This window comes from Hipposideros armiger, unplaced genomic scaffold, assembly GCF_001890085.2.
Source record: "Hipposideros armiger isolate ML-2016 unplaced genomic scaffold, ASM189008v1 scaffold_126, whole genome shotgun sequence".
NCBI lineage: Eukaryota > Metazoa > Chordata > Mammalia > Chiroptera > Hipposideridae > Hipposideros > Hipposideros armiger.
The window spans coordinates 3,543,789-3,561,085 of NW_017731476.1; the positions used below are offsets into that span (position 1 = coordinate 3,543,789).

A 17,297-nucleotide genomic window follows, 5' to 3' on the forward strand; every position below is an offset into this window, starting at 1 on the left:
GCCAGGCTCGCAACCCAGCCACCAAGGTGCCTCCTTCTCTGCGCAAGCTCAGTCTGCTGTCCGCTGGTCCATCTGCAGCTAGGCCCCGGTCAGCCTGGCACCAGTGCTCCCTCCTCACTCTGTGGTCCTGGATGCCGCCGTCTCGAGCATCTCCCAGCATTGCAGCCTCCTTCCGTGATGTTCATCAGGAGGGTCCAGCTTCCCTGACCATCCCTAACCCCACTTCCTGAACCAGGAATACCCTGCAATGTGGCCCCGTGTGAGGTAGTCTGGGAATGGGGCCTCAGCGCTGCCCTTCACTCCCTGGAAGGTGGGCTCTGCCCGGAGGTATGCAGGACTCTGCTAGCAGCTCTTGCCTTCCCTAGGACACAGGTCATGCACACAGGATCCATCTCACTCACATAAACACCTTGTCTCGTTTCATACCCATGCTCTTTCACACGCGCGCACACACACAGGCACACGTGCCTACCTCATAGTCACACCACCCACACGTGCACATCCATCCCCGTTCACCTCACACTTGTGTCACATTTCTTGGATACACTACCTCACACACACAGCCTGCACAATAGACAACACCTATACACACACACACAGACTGACAGACAGAAGGACCGGGCTGGCCTGTCAGGGCCCCCAGCTGAACCATGGCCAGGCCAGGCAGGCTACCCGGGTGCCCCTCCATGCAGCTGGCCCAGGCCCTATACCTTGCCCTCTGCCGCTGGCTCTGGCTTCTTGGGTGGCTGCTCCACATAGACCTGCCCAGCATGGGCCACTGGAGGCTGGGCCCGGGCTGCACCTGGGATGAGAGGGTACGGTGGGGCAAGAGCTGCTCAGGGGCCCCCTCCCTGCCAGGCCAGTAGTGCTGCGTCCTTGCTCTTACCTGCGGAGCCCTCCGGAGGCTTGACAGGGCTGTCCCCAGGGCTGGACTCGGACACAGACTTCTGGGAAAGCACTGTTGCCAAGAGCTGCAACCCAGACAGGCCGGCTGGCCAGTGCTACTCTGAGCCCAAGCCACCCTGGCCCTGCCACCACCCCACCTACCTTGACCCCTTCAGAGCCTGCGTGCAGGGTGTGGGCCCCGCTGCTCCGGCCACCAGACACACTGCTCAAGCTGCCGCTGCGGTCCCCGCCTGCCAGCACGAGGGAACATCAGCTGGTGCATGTCCCGCCTCGCCTGGGGGGATGTCTTGCAGAAGTGCTACCACTCCTGCCCTCCAGAGGCCCCCACCTACCTGAAAAAGGCTTCCTCAGCACCCATATCTCTTCAGGGGGTGCAGAGGGTCCCGACGTGCTGCCTCCCTGGGGTGGGCTTGGTTCTGTGCCTGCTCGGGAACCTGTGGGCCGAGCACAGCCTCCCTGAACCCTGGATCAGCCCAGGCCTGGGGACCTGACACTGACAGGAGGGCGTCCCCTGGCCCAGCCCCTGAGCTTGTGCAGAGCAGAGGCCCAACACATGCACAGCTCGGGGGTCAGCACTTATAGCCTCCCCCTGCCCTGGCTGTCTCCAAGGAGCTGAGACCCTCAGAAGACCCCTCCTCACCCCAGACATGAGAGCAGGAGCGTGGCAGAGAGGGGCCCAAGCCAGGGTGTTCCACCAGTGGTCCTGTGGGGGGTGGCGCAGATTTCCAGAGGGTGCAACCTCCTCTGTGCCAGGAGAGCAGCGGGGAGGGGAGAGGCACCCAGGCGTCTGAGGCCAGGCTCCCCACCCAGCGAACTAGATTACCGTGGGTCGGCTGGCTGCACCCTCTACCTGGACCTCTCTGCTCTTCCACCCCATATGTCCATCTCCAGATTCACCAGTCTCCTGTCTGAAACCACTCTATGGCCCTGTAGCCATGTCCTGCATCCCTCTCCTTCACGCTGCACCAGCCATGCTGGCCTGCCTTGGACCGTTACACACGTCATACTCTTTCCTGCCTCGGTGCCTTTGCACATGGGGTTCCTGCTGCCTGGGCTGCTCTGCCTATGACTGGTCCCTTCCATTTCTCAGGGCCTTCTCTGACCACCCTGTCTAAACCACGTTCTCTGTCACTGGTTAGTACATTTCTTTCTGGGTTTCCTTCACTGTCCCCCGCTTCCCTCTCTCCTGGGGGAAAGCTCCTTGAGAGCAGAAATGATGTCCATCTGGGTCGCCATCTATTCCTAGTGGCTGGTGGGCAATGTCTGCTGAATAAATGAAGGAATGGGCATAAGGACACTGATAAGGAGACAGCTGGCAGGACACACCGCTGGACACCACTTGGGACCACACACCCAGCAATGGCTACAGCTCGGTCCTTGCCCTGCCACCCAACACACATATGCACTTGCTTCCTTCCGGCCCAAGCCCAGGCCTGGGTGGGACTTGCCTGCTCGCTTGACAATGGCCTCGCCCAGGGAGGACGGGAAGTAGCCCACCCGGTCATTGCCTGTCCGGTTGTCGTGGATACAGCCCTTCCACCGGCCATCAGGATGCTGCTCGAGGACCTGGCCAGGTAAGGTGGGGGAACACACTCAGGGAGACTTCCAGGTCAAGCAGGTGGGTGGCCTGGGCCTCCTGCCCAGACCCTCAGACTCCCCAGTTGCTGCAGGGGGTATTGTGGGGTTAGTGTCCCAGGTCCCACCCATCCCAGCATCCAGGCCCTCCTTACTGTGATGATATCCCCAGCTTTCACATTGAGGCTGGTCAAATCATAATTATTGCAATAATCCTTGGTTGCGCGGACCTGCAGAGCCGCCGAGGCCTCTGGGGACACAGGAGGTGAAATCCCTAGTCCTGCAAACCAGCCTGGCCCAGGCCCTACTCCAGCCCCTTGCCCCACCCGGGCCTACCTCGCAGCAGCTGCTTGATCTCTTTGCTGGCCTGGGATGTCGTGAACTGGTGCACGATGTCCAAGGCCGTCTGGCTATAGGTGTTCCTCACGTGCGCGTTGATCCCATTCTGCATGTGCCAGGGGGTAAGGCCTGTCAGGAGCACCCCCCGCCCCCACCTGGCCCCAACTCTCCCTTGGGCCCCCAACTCACGTCCAGCAGCAGCCGAACCACTTCTGTCTTCCCGCAGAGGGCAGCCTCATGCAGGGCCGTGCCGGACTTGGTCTGGCGGTTAATGTCAATGCCAGCTTGGAGGAGGAGTCTGGCAGGAAGGCAGGGGAAGCAGGCAGGGCCTACAGCAGGAGCCCTCTGCCCCAGCACTCCACAGATGAGCACCAATTTCCAAGGGCCTGAGGATAAGCCAGCCCAGCCCACCTCCCAAATAACATGGTATCTGACAGTGACCGGCTCTGTGCTAACCCTTCACTGTGGTTATCTGGTCTCATCCTAACACAGGCACTGCTGTGATACCCACCATATGGATGAGGAAACTGAGGTTCAGAAGTTAAATGTGTCCACAAGGTCACCTAGCAAGTGGCAGGGCCATGATAAAGCCCAGGTTGTGGGGGTGAGGATGTCCTCTCCAGCCCCCTCCAGCACATTCTTTATGTGGGCAGCTAGAGGCGTCCTTGGCATCCAGAGGCCTGACCACATGGCCACAGCTGCCTGATCGCTCCTGTCTTATCACTAAGCCAGGAGCAGGACCCCCGGAGCTTGGCACCCCTCCCCTTGCCCCCACACGGCCATACCTGATGATGTCAATATGGCCGTTCTTGGCTGCCAGGTGCAAGGGGCTGGTGCCATTGGGGTCAGTGGTGTCCCCGGGTCGGGGCTCCAGCAAGGCCGCGCACATGTTGCTGCTCAGGAGCAGCTGGACCACCTTGAAGGAGGGGTCAAAGTAGGGGGGCCCAGAAATGGGGCGGAGGGTTGCAGGTTTGTCTCCAGCCCCAGGTAAGGAAGAAAGAGAAGATGGAGTGCCGTTCAGCGCCCGGGAGACTTACCCCAACGCGGCCGAACTCACAGGCCAGGTCCAGGGGCGTCTTCCCCGAGTTGTCCACCATGCATGGGTTGGACTGGTGCTGGAGCAGCATCTCAGACTGCGGAGCACACAGAGTGCAGTCAGACCCAGTGCGTCCATCAGGCTCACCCCAGGCACCCTGCCACCCTTGAGGTGGTCCTCACCACATCATAGTGACCGTGCTGGGCTGCCAGGTGGAGGGGGATGTGGCCCTCGTCCGACGGGATGTTCACCGCCGAGCCCGCCTTTAGCACCAGCTTCATGGGCTCCTTTCGACCCTGCCAGGCGGCATAGTGCAGTGGCCGCATGCCTGGGGGCAGGCAGGGGCCATTGGGAGCTTGCCTCTGTCCCTGAGCTCACCCCCCACTCCAGGACGTGGGTCCCATGAGGACCTGCCTAGACCCAGCCTTAGACTCTGGGCAGACTTCCATCAAGGCTCCATACAGTTCCCTAGGAGCCCAGCACCTCAGCCACCGGCCCCTGACTCTGAGGTCCCTGACAGGCCTTGCCTTTGTTGTCCTTGATGTCCACAGCAGCCTGGGACTCCAGCAGCAGGGTGATCAATTCTGTGTTGCCATTGAGGGCCGCATGGTGCAGGGCAGAGAAGCTGGGACAGGCGACAAACACGTATGGGAAAGGATCCGGGCACCTGGCCTTCCCTAGGAACCAGCCCCCATCCCAGATTGGCATCTCCCTGGCTTAGAACTCACCCATCCGGGTCTTGGAAGTTGACATTGATCTTCTTGGTGGAGCCCAGGAGCTCTGGGAGTGGGAAGGAGACACGGTGAGGGAAGCTCTGTCCAGCCCCTCCTGCGGCCTGCCTGGGTCCCAGCCCCCTCTAGGCAGCCTAAGAGCAGGCAGAGGGTGCTGGCTGGCTCCCTGGCAGGCTCAGAGCCAAAGCTATCTAGGTCTTTAGTCTAGAAACATTTATTCATTCATTCAGCGACGTTCCCTGCACTCAGCTCCAGGTACCAGCTTTTGGGCCTTGGTTTCCCACTAAACTAAGATGTTAGGAGGTTCAAAAGGCCAAGATCTCCAGGCCTGTTCCCGCCTGAGGACAGAAGCCACGGCTGTGCACCCACACAGGCACACACACATATGCACATGTACCCCCTCCCTTGGGATGCTAGCTGGGCACCCGCTGATGGTGGGAGGGAGAGAGCCAGCCCAATCTGTCTCTCAGAAGGACCCAGATGGGCTGGGGGTGGCCAGGGAAGGCTGGGACACCCGGAAATGGGGGTATCTCTGGGAGAAGATTTGCATTTCTAGGATGCGGCCTCCCCTCACTCCCAGCCCTGGGCCTGGCCAGTATAGACGAGTCCCACCAAGCAGGGCAGGAAGGGAAGGGTAGGCGAGTGGCCCAGTGCCTCTGAGTGACCACACGAGAATGGCCACCTCTTCTACAGGGTCAGACACTTGAAGCCCAAGGGGCCCAAGCCCTCCCTTTGGGGCTCCAGTCTCCTCCAGGAGCCTCCCTGGTCCTAGCCCACACCAGCTGCCTGCCACAGGAGAGGAGCCCACCAACGTCCTCCCCATGGGCTCAGGTCCAGCCGGACTCTGGCCAAGCCCCTGCCTGTCTAGGCCATGGTTACATAACCCATTTGTGGGTCAGTTGCTCTGTGAGGGAGGGGCTGGCAGGACAGAAGCCCCTTTGTCCAGGCCCAGTACAGGGATGGGGGCAGGGGGCCCAAGGGCAGGAAACTGAGGGACTTGAGTCACAGAGGGGCTGCTGCAGGGCTGCTCAGTAGAGGATGTGGATCCCCCACCCTGGCCCACACAGCACACGAGGTCAGATGGGCCCAAATTCAAATCCTCACTCTGCACCTTATTAGTCCTGTGGCCTTGGCACAGAGCTCAAAGGGGGCCTCTCAGGTCTAAGGATGTTTCCAGACATAAAGCAGGAAGAGTCTGGCACAGTGTCAGCTCAGTAAGTGGTGATGACTAATATTAGCTCTATAGGTACCCCACCCCCACCCTCCAGCCAAAGGGGCTTCTGCGGAGGGAGGGCCCAGACTCTAGGAAGAAAGGCATCTTCACTCCCTGCCCCTCCCCCTCTGCTCAGATGCTTTGCTGGCACTCAAGTCCTCTATGCTGGCAGCAACGCCACCCTTCCTTGGTGGTCCAGGCCAAAACCCTGGAGTCAACCCTGGGTCCCTTCTTGACTACCTTAAATCTTCTCCATTGATAAATCCTGTTAGCTCTACCTTCGAGACACTCCCAAAGCACACTCAGGACATCCCCCCCCCCTTCTCTCCACCGTCATTGTCACCACCCTTGGCCATGCCAGCACCTCTCAAAGGATCACTGCCATCACCTCCCCACTGGTGTCCTCACTTCTGACTTGCCTCCTTCAGTCTATCCTCCATATACACACCGAGGTCAGTGAGACCATATTAGAACATGAATCCGATCCCGTTGATCTCATGAGGGCCCTCCAACAGCCCATCTCATTGGACAATGGCCCTGTACGATCCAGCCCTCTGGCTTCCTCAGCACCAGTTCCAGCCACACGATGGTGTTTCAACACACCAGCTACCCTGCCGCAGGGACTTTGCACAAGCTCTGTGTGTGTGTGTGGGGGGGGCTATTCTTCCCCCAGTTATCCCCATGACTTCCTCCCTCATGTCCTTCAGGTCTTTATCCAAATGTCACCTGCTTGGTGAAGCCTCCATGGTCTCCCCATCTAAAATGGCAACTCCTCTCCCACCCCATGTCTGTTGGATTTTTCCCTTTTGCCCCCATCACCACTGACCTTGTTTATTGTTCATCTCTACCACTAAACTGCTACCGTGTTTTCCCGAAAATAAGACCTAGCCAGAGAAGACGCCCTAGCGTGATTCCTCCTGGATATGAAGAGCATGCACCCCTCACACATGTAGGTTGTATGACCTATTTCAGGGAGAAGGGTGCCTTTTCCACAAACTCCTTCAGCTTAAAATATTCAGTATGCCAAGGTGCCATGTTTTGGCACCTAAAATCATGTGAGGGCTTATTTTCCAGCTAGATCTTATTTTGGGGGAAACAGGGTACCTCCAAGAAGACAAGAGATTTATCTATTTTGCTCACTGCTGTAATTTGGGGGGCTGAAACAGTGCATACAAGATGCTCAGTAAGTTGGAAACTGAAGTCATATCCTCGTGCCACACATTCCGTCCACCTGCCAGGGCTAGCTTCAGGCACATGACCTGTGTAGTTGCTCAGAAGGGCCCCTCATCTGGTTGGATGCTCTGCTGTCTCCATCTTGAAAATCCTAATTTTTGGACGAGGCACCCATGTTTTCATGTTGCACTAGGCCCTGTGAATTATGCAGCCTGGCCTACCACAGTCACTTATTAAGCTGAAAGTAAGACATGGCTGTCCTTTGGGGCCCCCCCACCCCGCCCAGGGCCACACTCAGGACATTCCCAACCACTGCCCTTGGAACACTCTGCTGAACTCTAATGTTTGCTGCCCCCACTTTTCTTAGTTACAGTGTAGCTAGTTCTCAGCTTCTCTTGCAAGACTGGCCAGCCTGGGCCCTCTCCTTTCTCTCACATCTGGGGCCCTCCAGGCAGCTGCTGAGCCAGGTGCTCCAAGTGGAACCCATAGCCAGGCTCACCTGCTCACCTGGCCATACCTGCAGGCGCTGAAATTTCAGAGGGGCTGGAGGTCAAGGCCCAGGAAGCGGCACAGACACCAGTGGGGAGGAGGCATCTCCATCCCGAAGGGGACCAATTCCCACATGAGGAGGGGCAACTTGCTAAAGTTATCTCTCTCCTCTCCCTGTTGCTGGCCTCCTCAAGGAGGAAAATAGCTGGAATTGGATGGAGGTCAGCTTGAGGTCTTAAAGCACTCCCCCCAAAGCCTGTGGGAGACACTGGGTACCAAGGAAGGTCCCAGAACTGAAGCCTGCCTGGGGCTGAGGAGGCTGCACCCCATGGAGACAGGTGCTCTGAATGACGCTGGAGTAGAGCACGGCTGAAGGGGCCTGGGTAGATGGGGAAGAAGTGGGCAAGTGGGAAGGGGCCAAGCTGAAGGTCTCAGGAGCCCCGTTTCCCTTCCCACAAGGGCACTAAGTTCTACAGAGTCCACATCAGTAATAGCGCATAAACTTGCCCCCCCAACCCACCCCATGACTTGGGCTCTCCAGCCTCTCATCACCCCAGCCCTCTAACTGCTCTCCTGGAACCATCTCTACTTTTGAGGTCAGCTCTAGACTCTAGGCTGCAGAGGCCCCAGCCCCTTTCCCACCCTCTCCTCATAGATTCCTTCCACCCCTCTGACCAGATGCTCCTCCAACCACGGAAACCACTCACTCAGAGGCCACCCCGACAGGGCCACTTCTGTCCCCTACAGGGATGTGGTCCTGGCCTTCTCTGGTACCATCTCAGAGTGGCTGAGCCCTGTGGCGTCCAGGGCAAGGCACCTTCTCAGCTTCCCCAGAGAAGCAGGGCCAGTGCAGTCTCCTCACGGCTCCCCCACCCCCTCCCCTGCCGCCCCCAGGCGGGAAGCCCCTGGCCAGATGCTGGAGGGGAACTATTAGTGGGCCAAGGTGAGAGAGCGCAGGAATGCTGGCCTTAAGTCTTCAGGGAATTTGGAAAGGGGAGGTTGGGCCAGAAGGAAGGGTAGGGTACCCCTGCTCCCAGCAAAAGACCAGCCTTCGCCTGGCATTTTCCCTCCAGAGCAGTCTCTTCTTCCCTCAAGGACAACTGCTAAGCATGCTAGTTAGTGTCTGTGTGTGTAAAGGGAAGCTCCCTTCAAGGCAGAATGGGGGGCTGACAGAACTTGGGCCCACACTGAGGGGTTGGGGTGGAGGAAAGGTGCCAGCATGGGGAGATCATGGGAACAAGGATCATGGGAATACCTCTGGAGACTAGGGAGCCCTATGGAGCACTGCTGGGTGACCCCCACCCCATGGCCCAAACTCCAGCTGTACTTTGCTGAATCAAAATAAGTCTTACTCCAAAGCAGGCCAGCGTTGCCATGACAACTGAGCTAATTCATGGAGGGATTTCTCTGTCTGATTTATTATGCCCGCCCCTGTGAGTCAGAGCTCAGAGATGAGGCCAGGCAGGAGTGGATGTAGAGAACCAGGTGAGACCCAGGTAATGGTAAAAGTCCCCACACCTTCCCTGGGGGGACCAGAGTAGAAGGGAGGAGGAACCCCCAAGTCTGAGGCTCCCACCTTCCTGGCCCATCCACTCTGGGCTGAGAAAATAGTCCTCGTTAGTGCTTACTGAGTGCTTAGTAAGAGCCTGGGCTTCATGTGCACTCTCTCACTGTCTTTACAACAATGCTAGGAGGCAGGGACCACAAACATTCCCATCCTACAGGTGAGGAGACTGAGGCCTGGAGAGCTGGAGTTGTCTGTGCTCAAGGTAGCACGGCCACTAGGTGGAAGCCTTGACCTTGCCTTCCACCTCTCAATCCATCCACCTGCTTTGGAGGCTCAGCTGAGGCTGCCTCTGCCTAGAAACGCTCCCTTTCTGAGCCCTGAGGCCCTGAAGCCAGCCCCAACTGGATGTGGAAGGCATAGGCAGCCTGAGTATGTATGCCTGCGAGGCACAGATGTGCAGCTCTCGCATTGCACAGAGCAGACAGGAGCTACCCAAGCAGGCTGCGGTAGGAGGGTCCTCCTGGCTCTAGGACCTACCTCCCACCTAACCCCAAGGCAGTCTCTGTTCTCAGCATCCCCCCTGGAAAGGGGGGAGGAGGCCTCCCTGGCTTACATATAGTCCGTGGGAGTGGGGTGCCCAGACTTCACGTGCCACCCTGCAAAGCCCCGCCCGCACCCCTACAGGTGCCCTGACACACTGACACGGCCATAAGTGCAGCCATGCGTGCGCAGCCGCACAAGCAGCTGGTCAACACGCCCATCCATCTATCTCCAGCAGCCCCCGGGGGAGGCTCCGGGTTGAGCTGGGATGAGTGCTGGGATCAGGGCTCCAAGCTCCCAACCCTTCCCTGGGGCCCATACAGCGCAAGCTCAGGATGGCCACTGGGAGAACCTCCCTCCCCCACAGCCCCCTTTCCCAGCAGGGAAGCCAGGGTCTATTGCAGGGTCTGCACCTGCTTGGAGCTTAGCCTGCCCTGGGCTGGGCGACCTTGGGCCTCCGTTCCCCCATCAGTAAATGGCCCCCAGCCAGCCATGCCTGGGCAGCCACACCCCCAGCATGGTTCTGCCCCCCTTTCCCTGAAAAGCATGTTATTTAACATGGGGTGGGGAGGGGGTCTGACCGGGACTGTCTGACAGAGACTGTCTGCCCTGTGATGCCCCTCACCGCAAGGGCCCCCTCCCTCTCTCCATGGGGAGGGCATCCGCCTCGTCCTTTAAAGGCCCAGCAGAGACCTCCAGCTGTCAACCTGCAGCCCAGGAGAGAGGAGGACGAAGGCAGGGAGGGAGGGATGCAAACACCTGCGACCAGGGAGGTGGGTGCCGCCGGGTGCCCGCTGGGGGGCTCAGGGTGACGGCCCGGTTTTGGGTGCCGCCCCTCTTCAGTGCTGGGGGCGGGGATGCGGACTGAGGGTCTGGGCGATGCTGGCCCCGCCCCGCCCCCGGGGACCGACAGCATCCCCCTCCCCGCCCTGCGCCAGAAGGGGTGAGGGGCTCGGCGCTGGAGGTGGCCCCCGGACGCGCAGCGTCTACCTACCCCCCACCCCGCGCCCCCCGCACTCACTGGCCTTCCCGGGCCGCGGCCTCTGCAGCAGCCTCTGCGCGGTCCCCACGTCCTCCGCCTTCACCGCCTGCACCAGCTCCTGCTCCTTCCCCATGGTGCGGTCGGGGCCGCAGCGACGCGGCTGCGCTCCGTGCGCTCGGCGCGGCTCAGAGGCGGCGGCGGCGGCCCCGCGGCGCCGGCTGCATCCTCCTCCCTCCCCCGCCGCCTCCTCCGCCTCCCGCGCCCCTCGCCGGGCTCCGGCTCCTGCTCCGGCTCCGGGCGCGGAGGGGGCGGGGAGCGCGTCACGGGCGGGGGGCGGCCCGGGGGCGGGGGCCGGCGGCGGGCGTGGGGTTGGGGCGCGGCACCTGGCGCCGCCTCCCGGACGCCTGGGTCCCCCTCCTGCGGCCGCTGACCTCCGTTCGCCCGCGCCTGCCGCGCGCCAGGCTCCTTAGCTCCACCCCTACATCAGGCCGCGTCCTCCTGAGACGCCCCCTCCCCACGTGCGGGCAGCGCGGGTCAAGCCCGGCCTCTGCGGACACCTCGCAACCCTTGTCGAGCGCTGGGGGCTGGGGACATCAACCGCCGGGGGAATGGACCCCGAGCCCCGAGACGGCGGCGGCGGCGCGAGGCTGAGCTTGAGAAAGGCTTCCAGAGGCTGCGGGACCCAATGGGGGGAGGGACGCGGCGGCAGTGGGCAGGCGGAGACCCGGGCACCAGAGGCTGCACGGGAGCCAGCCCGCCAGAGGCTGTCAGACATTTCTGGCCCGTGGTTCCTGTGGGAGGTGTCGAAGGACTGTGAAGAGGAATCTCCCAATAATGAATTCGGTGTCAGGGAACCCGCACCCCGCCCCCCCCCACCACTAACTGCACCTTCCCCTGCCGCCTCTGGCTCCCTTCACAAACAACACAGGGCAACAGCACCCCCAGCCTCAATCTGAATTCCAACCCCAGTGCAGCACCCCCAAAGGGTGCAGCCCCCCCACCTACCAAGGGGGGCCTCAACCCCCCCATCTCCAGCACCAATGGGGTCACAGGCCTGCCCAGCAGCAAACTGAGCCCCCACCCAAGCCTGCTTATACTCCAGCCTCCAGCCACACACTCTTCTGGCATCCCCAGACAGGACAGTCCTGCTTCATAGACACCTGACCCCCTTCTACACACACATATACCTCCTTAGCCTCAGGTTCTCACCTTGTCATGGCTGCAGCCTTCCAGAGACAGCCATCTTGGGGTCTGTGTTTTGGTTCAGGCTCAGTTTCATTTGCAGGGAGGGGAAGATCATCACCCCAACCAGGCAAGGCCATTAGGAGCATTTGGTAAGTTCGCCCATGTGGCCTGATTCCCCACTTCTTATGGCCCAGACCACCAAGCACCTCCAGAAGGAAGGTGACCAGAGGGTGGGAGAGGGGAAGCAGCAGGCATTGGGATCCCCTGATCCAGGCAGGTGGTCATTCCCCACCCCACCCCCATTGGGTCTCCTGTGAAGTTTAGGGAGCAAGACTAAGTCTGGGCTGCCAGAGGGGTCCCTAAAACACAAGGGCCCTTCCCTAATTCCTGGGCATCTGCTGGGTCAGGAACCCGGGTAGTCACTTCATAGATAAGTTTGGACTTAATGTGCCCATTTTACAGATGAAGAAACTGAGGCTCAGAGAAGCCAAGTGATTCAGTTGAGGTCCCAGAGTCTCCAAGTCATGAGTCTGAGCTTTGATCCCTCATTGGCCTCTGCCCTTGTCCCAGTTCTGCCTCTTACTGGGTTTGTTTTTCTGGTCACTTTGTCTTTCTGAGTCTGTTTCCCCTCTGTAAAATGTGGTAAGAATGATACTCCCTCTTGGTTATTTGAGGATTCATTGTGATGCTATCCATAAAGCACTTTGCAGTGGAAATTAGTAAGTGCTTGACAAATGGCTGCTGTGGATATTGTGATATACTTGGGTGTCCCTATCTGGGCTGGTGGAGAAATGACTATATTTTATTCATCTTTGTATCTGCAGAGCCTAGCAATGTGCCTAGCACACAGGAAGCACTGCAAAAAAAAAAAAAAAGCAAGCAGCTATCGGGCCAGCCGAGTGGTGCATTGGTTAAGAACTGGCTTGGGATGCCAGAGGGCCCGGTTTCGGATCCCACATGTGAGGGCCAGTGACACTGCCCTCTACAGCTAAGATGCTGAACAACAGCTCGACCTGGAGCTGGGCTGCCGTGGGTCGCTGGCGATAGTGTAGGCTGCAGTCCCCTGCTGCAGTAGGCTGCCATAAGTTACCATGTGTAGCCAGCAGCCAGCGTGAGCGGCCAGCAGCCGCTGTGAGCGGCCGTCCAGAGGCCGGCGACTGATCTGCCTCGCCCGGGAAGAGTGCGATGATGGTGCCAGCTTGGGCCAGCGAAGCAACGTCCTCCACAACTAGACTGAAGAACAAAACAACAGCAACTTGTCTGTTCCCCTTCCCCTGATTTTCCAGTGCTGTTCCCCTTCCCTAATTCCCCAATAAAATATTAAAAAAAAAAAGCTATCATCTTTACCATTATTTCTGTTTTGGCTGGCTAAGTTAAACTACTCTGGCCTAAGCCTAACATTTGCAGGGCCTGGGGCAAGAATACAAACAGAAGCCCATACACTGAATGTCTAAATATTTAAACATTATAAATCATGTTAATAACCTGTTAAATAAAATATGTTCTACCCTCCTACCTTGACAAATATACCTTCATCATGACCGGAAAGGCCAAATTTCAATTCAGAATTCTTGGGTGCCTTTGGATAATGAGCTAGTCCCTGCCTGCAGCTGCAGGACTTCTGTTCTCTGCCCAGTTCCAGCTCCATCTGTACCCCACAAACAGGCATCCCTTAGTCACTCCTCACACCTAGGGGTGGGCACCTTGCTGTGTGGTCCACCTTCAGGAGGACAGACCTGGGAAGAGAGCTGTACAGATTCTCCTAGATTCACAGTGCTTGGTGAGGCTAACACCCTAGGAGGGGTGCTACTGGCCAGCCCAGTTACCTTGGTCAACCTCCCGACACTCAGCTGCCTTGTCTGTAAAATGGGCCAGCAGCTCTGCCTGCAGCCCAGGGGTGATGGGAGGGTCCACATGAAAACAGAGATGTGTGTCCGCCTGGGGTCCCCCCCGCCGGCGTAGGGGTGAAGACAGTACGGCAGGCCAGCTGATCCAGCTGGGGGATGAGGATGCAGAGGTGTGGGACTTGGGCAACCCTCCAGGAAGACGGGCCTCTGAGGACTAGGATAATCCCCATCCCCGGGAGGAGGGGCCGCTGAGCCAGCAGAATTTCTGAGGCTCAGCCTGGAGTAGAGCTGGCGGCCACTTCACTGCAGCCCAGGCTGGCCCCCTTCCCAGCTAGCTGCATGGCAGCCTCTACCAGCAGGCCCAGCCTCTGCTCCTGCCCACCAGATGTGTGCTTGCTCAGGTGCTCCCTGGTGCTCCTCCCCACCCCCCAGAGCCCTGGTGCCCAGCCCCTTATGTATAAAATGGGGAGTGACAAATGTACCCTCCCCAAGGGCTGCTGGGAGCATGCAGCATATATTAACTGCCATGGTTTCTATCGTTTTCACAGATGCCACCTCTGTAAAGTGCTCAGCTGGTGCTTGGTACATAAGAGGGTATCCATATCTACTCGTCCTGTCCCCCCATTCCTGCCCAGCAGAGATCCTGGAGCTGCTCAGGCTAGGTGGGGAGCCTGGCCTGGACTGTCAATTACTCCTAGGTACAGGGCATATGCAGCCCCCAGGCTCCTCCCAGAGCTCGCACAGAAAAGGCAAGGAGCTCAGGACCTGTCCCCTGGACCCAAGGTAGTAACCCCACAGACACCTGGCCAAGTCTTCCAACCTTCCAAGCCCCACCCCTCTCTCCTGCTCTCAGGTTCCTTTGCCGGTTTGCTCTGGAAATCCTTCAGGGTTCACAGGGCTCTTCTTGTCCAGCTTTCTGAGCCCGCGTAGTTATCTGCCACTTCCAGAGCTGCCTCTGAGCCTGGTGGAGTTGCCCTGGAGGAGTAGTAACTCCTGTACTTATAGAGAAAGATGAGGAGAACATACAAGATGCAGGGGCTGCCCAGAGAATAGTCACCTCAGCCAGAAGGGATGAGACCAAGGGAGAGATGGGCTCAGTAGGATGGATGCTGTCATGTTCCAGCCATGTGCCCTGGGACACGTGACTACATCTCAGAGCCTCAGTTTTAGTTTTCTCATCTCCAAAATGGGAGTGGTTTCTCCTTGACAGAACCATTGTGAAGACCTGATGTATAATGTAGGTAAAACACTCAGCATAGTTTGATGGTTCCTCAAAAAGTTAAAACAGAGTTACTATGTGACCCAGCAGTTCCTCTTCTAGGTATATAAAGAAATGAAAACATGTACTCAAAAAGATACTTGAACAGGAATTTTCAAAGCAGCACCATTTGTAATAGCCAAAAAAATAGAAAAAACTCAAGTGTCTGTCAATTAATGAATGGATAAACAAAATGTGGTTTATACAATGGAAAATTATTTGGCCATAAAAAGGAATGAAGTACTGATATAATACTTGCTGTAACATAGATGAGCCTTGAGAACATGAAAGAAGCCAGACACAAAAGGACATATATTATATAATTCCATTTATATGAAATATCCATACAGGCCAAATCCTTGATGAACACAGATGCAAAAATTCTCAACAAAATATTAGCAAACTAGATTCAACAATACATTAAAAGAATTATACACCATGACCAAGTGGGATTCATCCCAGGGATGTAAGGATGCTTCAACATCTGTACATCAATGTGATACATCATATTAACAAAATAAAGTATAAAAACCATATATGATCATCTCAATAGATGCAGAAAAGGCATTTAACATCTCTTATAAAAACTCTCAACAAAGTGGGCACAGAAGGAACATATCTCAAGATAATAAAGGCTACATATGATAAACCTACAGCTAATATCATATTCAATGGTGAAAAGCTGAAAGCTTTTCCTGTAAGATCAGGAACAAGACAAGGATGCCCACTATCACCACTTCTATTCAACATAGTATTGGAAGTCCTAGCCACAGCAATCAGACAAGAAAAGCATCCAAAATGGAAAGGAAGAAGTAAAACTCCAATTATTTGCAGAAGACATGATGCTATATGTAGAAAACCCTCAAGACTCCACCAAAACTATTAGAACTAATAAATGAATTCAATAAAGTTGCAGAATATAGAAATCGGTTGCATTTCTTTCTATACACCAATAATGAATAATCAGAAAAAGAAATTAAGAAAGCAATCCCATTTACAACTGCATCAAAAAGCATAAAATATCTAGGAATAAATCTAACTAAAGAGGTGAAACATTTCTTCTCTAAAAACTATAAGACACCGAAGAAATTGAAAAAGATACAAATAAATGAAAGGATATACCTTGCTCATGGATTGGAAGGATTAATATTGTTAAAATGTCCTTATTACCTAACACAATGTACAGATTCAATGCAATCCCTATAAAGCACCAATGGTATTCTACTCAGAATTAGAATAACTAATTCTAAAATTTGTATGGAACTACAAAAGAACCAGAATAGCCAAAGAAATCTTGGGAGAGAACAAAGTGGGAGGTATCACTCTTTCTGATATCAAACTATACTACAAAGCTACAATAATCAAAACAGTATGGTAGTGGCACAAAAATAGATATATAGATCAATGGACTAGAATGGAAAGCCCAGAAATAAATCCTCACTTATATGGTCAATAAATCAATTATCTATGAGAAAGAAGACAAGGATATACAATACGGTAAAGACAGCCTCTTCAATAAGTAGTGTTGGGAAAACTGAACAGATATATGCAAAGAAAAATTAAACTGGATCACTTTCTTACGCCATATACAAAATAAATTCAAAATGGAGTAAAGCCTTAAATGTAAATCCTAAAACCATAAAACTCCAAGAAGAAAACATAGGCAGTAAACTCCTTGCCATCACTCTTGGCAATACCTTTTTTTATGTCTCCTCAAACAAGGGGGGAAAAAATGGGAATACATCAAACTAAAGTTTTTGCACAGCAAAGGAAACCATCAACAAAATAAAAAAGACAACTTACTGAATGGGAGAAGATATATACAAATGATAACCTGATAAAGGGCTAATATCCGAAATATATAAGGAGCTCATACAAGTTAACACAACACACACACACACACACACACACAAATCCAATTTTCAAAATGGGCAGAGGATTAGACATTTCTCCATAGAGGACATACAGATGGCTGACATATGAAAAGATGCTCAACATCACTAATCATCAGAAAAAATGCAAATTAAAACTACAGTGAGCTATCACCTCCTGTCAGAATGGCTATCATCAATAGATCAACAAACAAGTGGTGACAAGCATGTGGAAAAAAGGGAACCATCATGCATTGTTGGTGGGGTTGTAAACTAGTACAGCCACTATGGAAAACAGTATGGAGGTTCCTCAAAAAATTAAAAATAGAGCTGCCATACAACCCAGCAATTCCACTTCTGGGTATGCAGCTGAATAAAACAAAACACTAATTCGAAAAGATAATCTGCACCCCTATGATCACTGCAGCATTATTTACAATAGCCAAGATATGGAAGCAACCTAGATGTCCATCAATAGATATATAGATAAAGAAGACATGGTATTTATGTAATAGATGTATATATACATATATATGTATATATATATATATATATACACACACACACACAATGGAATATTATTCAGCCATTTGCGAGAACATGGATGGACCTAGAGGGTTTTAAGCTACATGAAATAAATCAGAC

General features: G+C 55.1%; 1 protein-coding gene across 4 annotated transcripts in view; it reads right to left on the reverse strand.

Annotated features, from left to right (window-relative positions):
* CASKIN1 (CASK interacting protein 1) overlaps nt 1–17,297 on the reverse strand; it is a 26,925-nt gene that overhangs the window by 6,939 nt on the left and 2,689 nt on the right. For 2 of the 4 annotated variants that reach the window (XM_019648531.1, XM_019648533.1), the window contains exons 1-14: nt 10,531–10,721; nt 4,585–4,636; nt 4,384–4,481; nt 4,039–4,184; nt 3,858–3,953; nt 3,606–3,736; nt 3,010–3,118; nt 2,818–2,926; nt 2,637–2,731; nt 2,355–2,472; nt 1,239–1,340; nt 1,048–1,136; nt 887–971; nt 711–802 (exon numbers count right to left, since the gene is read on the reverse strand). In XM_019648531.1, coding sequence (XP_019504076.1) covers nt 711–802; nt 887–971; nt 1,048–1,136; nt 1,239–1,340; nt 2,355–2,472; nt 2,637–2,731; nt 2,818–2,926; nt 3,010–3,118; nt 3,606–3,736; nt 3,858–3,953; nt 4,039–4,184; nt 4,384–4,481; nt 4,585–4,636; nt 10,531–10,624 — 1,416 coding nt within the window. In that variant the 5' untranslated portion in view covers nt 10,625–10,721. Of the gene's footprint in view, nt 1–710; nt 803–886; nt 972–1,047; nt 1,137–1,238; nt 1,341–2,354; nt 2,473–2,636; nt 2,732–2,817; nt 2,927–3,009; nt 3,119–3,605; nt 3,737–3,857; nt 3,954–4,038; nt 4,185–4,383; nt 4,482–4,584; nt 4,637–10,530; nt 12,538–17,297 lie in introns of those variants that run through there. The other 2 variants (XM_019648530.1, XM_019648532.1) reach the window with 2 other exon arrangements.